The sequence below is a fragment of the Galleria mellonella genome, unplaced genomic scaffold, assembly GCF_026898425.1.
Source record: "Galleria mellonella isolate WM207_F2 unplaced genomic scaffold, CSIRO_AGI_GalMel_v1 utg284, whole genome shotgun sequence".
Classification (NCBI taxonomy): Eukaryota; Metazoa; Arthropoda; class Insecta; order Lepidoptera; family Pyralidae; genus Galleria; species Galleria mellonella.
In genome coordinates this window covers 1,549,670-1,559,350 of record NW_026442065.1, presented here as the reverse complement: position 1 = coordinate 1,559,350, position 9,681 = coordinate 1,549,670, and the positions used below count along the sequence as shown (strand labels likewise).

General features: G+C 36.2%; 1 protein-coding gene across 1 annotated transcript; it reads left to right on the top strand.

Moving 5' to 3' along the window:
• Positions 1-687: 687 nt before the first annotated feature.
• Positions 688-4,522, top strand: LOC113509511 (membrane-bound alkaline phosphatase-like). Its single transcript, XM_026892848.3, has 6 exons — positions 688-838; positions 1,409-1,686; positions 1,760-1,949; positions 2,871-3,046; positions 3,141-3,792; positions 4,273-4,522. The coding sequence occupies exons 1-6, from the start codon at positions 778-780 to the stop codon at positions 4,461-4,463; spliced, it is 1,548 nt and encodes a 515-aa protein (XP_026748649.2). The 5' UTR covers positions 688-777; the 3' UTR covers positions 4,464-4,522.
• The last annotated feature ends 5,159 nt before the right edge of the window (positions 4,523-9,681 follow it).

Below are 9,681 nucleotides of genomic sequence, written 5' to 3'. Positions count from 1 at the left end.
GAGTGAACTAAGGGCATATCGTATCTTATTATGTAATAAAATTGTGACTGGACGATGTCTATACATGGGATTTTCCATTTAAGATAAATAATATTAAGTCTTAATAAAATCAATAGATATTAATAAAATATTTTTCAAAAAAAATTCTGCCTGTTTATCGTTCCGTCTTTCCGTATGTTTGTTACGGCATCATGCAAAAACTATTGCACGATATTGGATATGGTTCACGGTTGTGTTTCTGGAGGTGTAACTTAAATGTTGATGAATATCTGGTGCATGTGTCATCTAGATAGTGTTTCTACAAGTGGTTTTCATTGCTGATGTTTTTTTAGTTTTGTAATCCATGCGTATGAAGTAGCGGGCAAAAAGTTATTACAGTTATAAAATAAAATATATATTCAAGAGATTCACTCGGGAATATTGGTATGATCAGCAACGCCAACGTTTGTGACAATTACAGTCTCATACTGGCGATATCGTGCCTCGACGAGTAGATCGGTACTTATTGCAGCTCCTGGATAATTTTTAATTAACAAAAAAATACATATAAAACTTACCTGAGAACCATACAGTTTTCGCGACACGTAGATGTCTAATTTTATTCCAAGAAGTGCCATTGTTTTATCGAAATTTATCATAGTGAATTTGATGAAATGATAAATATCTCAGAGGATGCGATGCTGACGATCTGTGCTCAGTTTCGCGTTAGTTATCGTCAGGCAAATATTAAATATTTCTACATAAATTTGAAGTGTTCCGCAGTGTTCGCAGAGTGCTATGGGTCGTGGTGTCTTATTACTGTTGGCACTCTTTGTTGTCCATCTGCATCCATCTTTTGGTAAGTTCACAATAAACATGACTTACCAAATACGAATTTGACCTAAAGAAGTTACCTCTTGAAATTATATTAATTAATTATTCCTCGAGATACTTTTCTACGTTGTGAATGATTCATTAACATGCTTAAACTGTATACAGAAGTTCTGACATGAGTAGCAATTACTTGTTACTTTGTTTCTTGATATATTTTCATTTCGCATCGGGTACTCGATCAATTTATTTGATTTAATACTAAGTAATTTTAATATAGATATTTTCGTGACTCTGGTATAAGTAGTTCTCAGAACAAAAATATTCTGTTAAGTGTTTAGATAAAGCATTTTTTCATTCCAGTTCAACAAATCCATTTTTATGGTATAGGAAAAAGAGCGACCGTGGTGATGGGGTTCTATTTATATAATTTCGAGGGGTAAAATTTCTTTTATATAATTATGTAGTAAATTCATAGTATAAATAACAGCTTACACAGTTATAAATTTAACAGATGAGCGAGTATCAGTGTAGAGAGGAAATTATCACTATTAATTATTACCTTTAAGATTATCAACTATCACATACTTATTCGCAGAAAGAGATGTTTATCACAAGTCTTCTCGATATCCAACTGTAAGGAATAAGGAAGAATCAGATCCCAATTTTTGGGCGAAGGAGGCGTGGCAAGGTATTGAATCTAGTCGCTATAAAGACAATGTGAACAAGGCGCGCAATGTAATTATGTTCCTGGGAGATGGCATGTCGGTGCCGACGCTGGCGGCCGCGAGGACTCTGCTGGGGCAGAGAGAAGGCCGCACTGGAGAGGAGACACAGCTGTTTTTCGAATCGTTCCCTACTATAGGATTATCAAAAGTATGTACAATATTTTCGTTGTGAAGTCTGTAAGTAATTATAACTATATTGATGTATTGTTTTGTAAACACAGACATACTGTGTAGACGCCCAAATCGCCGACTCGGCATGCTCGGCTACAGCGTATCTATGCGGTTCTAAAGCAAATAGAGGCACTTTAGGAGTAACTGCTGATATATTACGGACCAATTGTTCATTCGTCAATCCAGAAAATTACGTCCATTCTATTGCTGAATGGGCACTCGCCGCCGGAAAAGATGCAGGTAACTATTGCAGCTGAATAGAAACAAATTTACACAAACTCAATACAAATATAGAGGAATATCTTTTTATTTAATATTACTCAGATTTTTTTCCAATGTTTAATAATGTTTAATGATGTCTGGATTTCTTATGGTGATGTAGCTTTTTAGCAAACACTTACAATAATAGATAGTAATACATTGTTGATATAAAAAACAAATGTCATTCAGTACCGATTATAAAGAGTAGCAGCAGACAGAGTGACATTAAATATTTTTTTTATTTCTAGCTGAATAGAAACAAATTTACACAAACTCAATACAAATATAGAGGAATATCTTTTTATTTAATATTACTCAGATTTTTTTCCAATGTTTAATAATGTTTAATGATGTCTGGATTTCTTATGGTGATGTAGCTTTTTAGCAAACACTTACAATAATAGATAGTAATACATTGTTGATATAAAAAACAAATGTCATTCAGTACCGATTATAAAGAGTAGCAGCAGACAGAGTGACATTAAATATTTTTTTTATTTCTATCTGATGGGGTAAGCGGCGCGGTATCAGATAGCACGAAAAATCCCCGAAATGAAACACCATATACAAAAGAATGAGTATAATGTAAAAAAAAAAATCACAGTAAGTACTAAATATTTAAAATCTACAATACTAGAGCCTGACTTCTAGGAAATTAAATTATAGCGTGTTTTAGAACAGAGTGCCATCTAATATCAACTTTGGAATTAAAACAAAATAATAATTGTATCTCTGCACAAATCATTAAGTAAACCTGACTAAACCCTTTGTAAAGTACATATACAAAAATATATAAAAGTATAAACAATCAATTTATAGATAGTGGCGCTCTCAACACTATCCATATTTGGATTTAATCCTACAAATTGGAATTAATAATGATTGCTATGCTCGTTATAGGTATAGTCACCACGACTCGCATAACTCACGCATCTCCAGCAGGCGTGTACGCGCACACGGCCGAGCGCGACTGGGAGAGTGATGCCGACGTCCTAGACGACTGTGCTTCAGCACAAGATGTGCCTATTGACATTGCTGAACAACTAGTACACAACTATCCTGGAACACACTTTAAGGTTGGCTTCTTTTTTATGTTTTCTTCTTTGAGTCTTGGTAATATTTCCATTGGTAATCAAATTCTTAAATGTACATGACTTTTTATTATTTTAGGTTATTTTAGGAGGCGGAAGACGAGAATTTTTGCCTAATACTATTATAGACGAAGAAGGAACCCAAGGCAAAAGATTAGATGGTAGAAATCTTATAAATGAATGGATAGAGGATAAAATATCCCGCAATGTGAGCCACAAGTATGTATGGAATAGACAGGAGCTTGTACAACTGTCGTTATCACCTCCAGAATATTTACTGGGCCTGTTTGAGGGAAGCCATATGAAATATAATTTGAAAGCAGATCCTACTATGGAACCCTCCCTCGCTGATATGACAGAAATAGCAATTCGTTCCTTAAACCGTAACAATAATGGCTTTTTTCTATTCGTCGAGGGAGGTCGCATTGATCATGGACACCACGATAACTTAGTGCATCATGCACTGGATGAGACCATCGAGATGGCGGCGGCAGTACGACGCGCTACTGAGTTATTATCAGATGAGGACTCGCTGATCGTCGTGACCTCTGACCACGCACATGTTATGTCTTTCAATGGATACACGCGACGTGGCGGTAATATCCTCGGGCCGTCTGATGATCTCGGTGATGACGGGCTGCCATACATGACACTTTCTTATGCAAATGGACCTGGTGCGCGCTCGCATGTGAACGGCAAGCGCGTGGATGTTACTGCTGATGAAGATTTTGGTAATTTGATTGCTATTATTAAAGTACTATAGTGCTTATTATTACTAGTTTCAAAAGTCTATGAACAGTTCTAGAAGACTCTATATTCCAGATTATTTTAACAGATAGGACTACGCAATCTTCCACAATCTAGGTTATCTATTGCTTTAAGAAAATCTATTTTTTCTTCATTCTCGAATTTTTTATCAAAATACTCCTCATTTCTAATTGTAAAAACTAAATACGTATCTGTCGCATGATACGAGTATCATATAAGTGGTTTTAATTTTAGTACTCTTGCTCATTTTTAATGTCAATTTTGTATTAACGTACAAACAAAGATGAAATACCATTACAGTATTTGAACTTGTATTTTCCAGTTGCACGGGCTATATTTCCCCTTGGCGTAATGGAGTAGAAGGAGTAGGCACCTATAATTAGTTGGCTTTTCCAATCTGTCTAGCTCTATCCACGAGTACATCTGTTTATGTGTTGCTGCAGGTGATCTGGACTGGATGACGCACGCGGAGGTACTGCTGGAGGACGAGACGCACGGCGGCGACGACGTGGCGGTGTTCGCGCTCGGTCCCTACCACCACCTGTTCACCGGGATGTACGAGCAGAGCCGCATCCCGCACCTCATGGCCTACGCCGCCTGCATCGGGCCCGGCCTACATTCCTGTGATGATTAAATTTTGTTAATTTTTAGCTCTATTTTACGGTCTATTATAACATTTTCAACATTCAACAATTGTTTTGTTACTTTCTCCCACCCGGTCTACCAAGTCATTAATACCATTCAATTAACTTTTGAACTTTGCTTTCTTGTATGAAATGATAAAAAAATATTGTTATATATTGGACTGAGCTCTTAGGAGAATGTTCAACTTTATAATATTTTAACTTTGAGTTTTGTCTTGATATAGCTAAATGTAAAATGGATTCAAATGTTTTATATACTTAATTATAATCTAAGGAGAGGTTTTAAAACATAGCAACTACTAGATAGTTACGATCAACTAGCAGTCAGTCGAGTTGCCGGGATGCGTGAGGGGCGGGGGTGGGGCGCGGCTCGTTCGCGGCCGCTCGTCGGCAGCTATTGTCGCGGTGACGCCGATTAATGGACGCTGTGGCCGCACTTTGCCGTCTCAAACTCGCTACACCCAAGGGTAGAGATGGGTAAAAACTCAATATCTGTATATTAAGTCCTTCAGGTCACTGATGACCACCCATTGCGATATCGCTCATATCAGTTGGGGATCTATATTCATTACGAGCGGGTTCTTTTCTATATTATATATTGGATAACCGATAGTTGATATATTTGTTATTGGGCCAATATATGTATAATTTTTGCAATACGAATCTTTATAATATTCGAGTGCTAAAATTTCATATAATTTAATAGGATTTTAGGTTAATAAGCTGCAAGCTAGGCTACTTTGGCTATAAGAATGAATAATTTCTCATAATAGTCCAAGACAAGTAAACTAAAGTGGCAATGGGCTGGTCACATAGCTCGAATAACCGATAACTGTTAGAGAATAAAGGTTTTTGAGTGGTTATCCAGTACACGCAAAAGTGTAGGACGTATAGAGTGACAACCTCAAAATGCATGGAGGTAAGTGGATGCAGGTGGCTCAAGATCGTTCCTTATGGTATGCTATGGGGGAGGCCTTCAGCAGTGGACAGATAATGGTTTATATGATAATAATGGCATGTTGGAACTAATAAAGATATTGGATATGAATATTATGCATATTCACAGTAACGACAACATGTGTTTACACAAGGAATAGTATAACGTGGGCACGCGGCGTTTACTGCATACAGGTATCATAGGCAGAATATTTAATAAATTGAAAACAAGATATAGATTAAGCTGTTAATAACGATCATAATCGTATCGTGTTTATAATTTGATATTATGTAGTTGGTATTGTCTAGATTACAGTGCTGATAAGTGGGCAGCACGCGAGCAATTGGCTCGTTAACAGCACCCGCCACGCCGCGCCCACGGAGCCACGGCCGCATCGGATCCACACCACACGCTCGCGCGCACCTCACTACGCTACGCGCAGTATTATCTCTGCACTTTGAATTTCTAGATTGTTATCCCTGACCGTCACCACACGCACCGCTCGTGTGATGCTCATCAGATAAGCCTGGACAGGGTGATAGGCACTGATGGATTATTAAAATTATGTTTGTACGAACTAAAACTTTGAACTTATTTTTATTACCTGCGTAATTGAGTTGATCGTCTTTTATTTATAATTCACTAGTAGTGAATTTTAAATAAGAATAACTACTTTATATTAATTAGTAGCACTAGAAAGCCTATGTTATTTTCTATAAGCACGTTCGTATATGGTAATACGACGCCTGTTTCCTACAGGACTAGCTCAGCCTAGTGTAGTGTAAGAATCAATAATAAATTTTGTGTTTATACAAACATACTTTGATAATAAAATACATTATAATTATTATTAGAAAGCGATTTTCTATACTGAGTAACTTTATTCCTTATTTTTTTGCCTTTTGTAAACTTTGGTGCAATTTAGCCAATTACAAAACGTTATCGAAAGAAAAGGCACCCATACTGTATGCAAGATATATTAGAATTTCTCCCACAACTAGTGAATATTAAACAGGAAGACAAAATGTTTAAAAACTTTCTTAATCAGTAATGTTAATATTTGTGTATATGACTATTTCTTGAGCTCAAACATATTTTGATTACGCAGCTGTGAGGTGAGGCCTCATCACCTGCTGCTCTAGACGCGGAGGCGACAACTTATTGTTAGATAAATAGTTACGTTTTTGTAACCTCACTATTGTAGATGGTTTGTAAAGGTTTTTGTGTAGTGTTCAGCACTCTCGTATTGACTTACGTCGTATAAAATGTAATTGCTAAATATTTTGAATTATTTTAATTAAAACTATGAGGTGTCGTTTCTCATTGTACGTTTCTTTTTTGTATCAATTTATTATTTTTCATTACTGAAGAAGAAGAGGTACTGAGTATATGGGTACCGTGGGACAATAACCTGTTTTTTTTTACAAATACAAACTGATATTGCATATAGTTTGCTGCCACTCTCGTTTATTTACCGTGCGTGTTATTTTTTACTTATAAGTTAAATATGATCTTGATCCATTATGAACCACTTAACGCTATAAGTAGGGTCGCGGCGCTGCGGCGTCTATTATTAACAATTTGTTAAGTATACAATTGAATATGATACGAAACTCTTAGTACTGTATCGATGCTGAAAATAGTTCGAACAAATTGGTCTTCTGTAGTTCTGTAGCGAACCTTTTTAATGTTACTCTAAATGGCAAACAAGCTGACATGTGAGCATGTTCAATAGAGGTATTGGGAGGCGTTCAAGTAAACGGAAATACTATTACGTGTCAGATTATTTTGATACTATCCCAAAGTATATGCGAGTAAAGCGCTTAGTGGAACGACATTTGATAATAAAGTTTAGGACTTTACTTTTCATCATACAAGGCACCCTAATGCACGGGTAATTTATATCAATATATCAATTTGATTACCATAAAAGAATGATAAACGATAATGTTGAAATGTTACAAATTGCGTATAGAATGTACATTATGATATTATTACGGAAAAGGGAATGTTATGTTAGTAAGTGTCTCGGGGTTGACGCGTCGCGCGACGACCGGCGAGCGACGAGCGACGAGCGACGAGCGACGACGGGGGCGAGACGTCGGCATGGGGTCTTAAATGTGACTCACATGGAACGATAGCATTATCCAAACGCTATCGCTACTGTGATATATCAATTATAGGCGGCGAGTGCGCGCGCGCGTGGCCTGCAACTCCGCGATAAATCTAAAAGCAAATGTACTGACAACTCCCTTCTAGCCACCCTAACCCTATTGCATGCATGTGCACCCAAACATTAACTGTCGACCTTATTGCAATAGTCTCACGATAGACTTTTTTACAGCACTGCACTGCTTCGTTTTATTGCACTGGGGCTTTGCAACGAATGCACTGCCAAATCTGAGGCGATGCATTCAATTGTTCGCGAATGTGTAGCCAATACATTTTCGCATTTTAATTTTACGAACTACGAGCACTAATTGGTGTTTATCGCGTCGCGTGATCCTTTGTTATTTATGTTATATATAAATAAATAAAATGTACGTTTTAATATATAATGTAGGTAAGTTTATTAAAATATAGTTGTAGTCGAATAGAATGTAATCGGATTAATGAAGGTTATGATAAGGTTGTATATGGCTATAGAAATTCCTTAATGTAGATAGATAGATACTTTTTATTGTTTCCTCCAAATGATTACAATAGTAAACTTATTATTAGTAAAGATACAAACAATTACAAGAAATGATCACAGTGAAAAAACTATGGGCGACTTTATTGCTAAAAGCAATCTCTTCCCGGCAACCTTTGGATGGAGTGGAGTTGATATTTAAATTATACAATTTATTGGCGGATTTAAGGAAGAAACGATGATCAATGTATAAATCTCTAAAACAAATGAATCAACAATTTATAAAAAAAACAAGTGTATAATTTTTTAGTGATATATAATTTTAGTTAGTATTGTACTTTAGGTACTATATCAGTAATTAATTTAAAAACTAATTAATTACCGTGCGGTGTCGTGACATTTTCTCATTACCACAGCGTATAGTGATAATTTCGATTTATGCCTTTTAATTTGAGCTACAAAAATCAGTTTAATGATATCGTGAGTTTGTAATGAACTCATCTAATTAATGTATTGTTGTTTTGTAAATGTATTTGTTTATAACCGTTTATTGATTACATTGTACATATAGATTTCAGAAGTGGAGAAATCAATAAACAAGATCACTCTAGGTGATGTATCAGGATACAACATATACCACTTTTTAAGTTAGACTTTTTAAAAATTGCATCCAATTTCATGTAGTAGTTTTGCATAATGCCGGAACAAATATATATGATAGATAAATAGACGGACAAAAATTAAAAACAATATCTTTTTAACATCTATTGATCCCTTATATAAATTTTTCTTAAATATTTCTCATATACAGATATCGTCTATTTACCATTTTTGTACCTAAACAGTCACTGTAGCCTATGGATGCCAGCAACACATGTGCGCGTTGCCGATCCTGAAGAAACCTTAATATACCCTTTTTGTAAAACCCCCATACTATAGTCTCTAGGAAAACCTTCGGAGGGAGCTCATTCCAGAGCCTGAGTGCACTGTACGCAACCATTTAGGTTCAATTTTATTGTTAAAAGTTTCGCAAGCACACATTATATTTTATTCTAATAACTATTGGTTTAACGTACGGAAGATGAATTCCCTGTCGATAGCGAGCGGTGCATTGATAAAAGGTGGCTGTGGGCATCATTTTTAACTATTCCGCAGAACATAATCCGTTATACAAATAGTAGAATACACATAGGGAGGCAAAGTCTCGCCTTAGATTTAAATACCGCCTGTGAATTTGGGATCGTCGACTATACTGATAGCTCGTCTTTGAATAGGGTCAAGAAGACCAAGCTGGTATGTAAAAGCTCCGGTCCACAGGTGAGAACAGTACTTCATAAGGGGTCGGATTTGCTACTTGTACAATAACAGTTATTGTCTTGGCGTGAAGTACCGTTTTGCTCTATTGAGCACCCCGAGCCTTTTGGAGGCCAAACCTATCTTTAAAGTGACCCCGGAACTCTACAGTTCCAGAAATGTCGACAACGAGGATCCTTATATTTTCGGACATGATAACGGATGTGTTCTGAAATTTGGAGCCATAGTAAATGTTGAGCGGTGAATGAATGAATGAATGAAAACACTTTATTGGTTCACTTCAAAGAATGATACAGATTATAAAAAAATACTATATGTGAACGCA

What these genes read in the sequence shown, in the direction of transcription:
- LOC113509511 (XM_026892848.3), top strand. Translation starts at nt 778, where the DNA reads ATGGGTCGTGGTGTCTTATTACTGTTGGCACTCTTTGTTGTCCATCTG. An exon ending in CGCCGCCGGAAAAGATGCAG is followed by an intron (nt 1,950 to 2,870) that starts GTAACTATTGCA and finishes TGCTCGTTATAG; the next exon opens with GTATAGTCACCACGACTCGC. An exon ending in ATCCTGGAACACACTTTAAG is followed by an intron (nt 3,047 to 3,140) that starts GTTGGCTTCTTT and finishes TTATTATTTTAG; the next exon opens with GTTATTTTAGGAGGCGGAAG.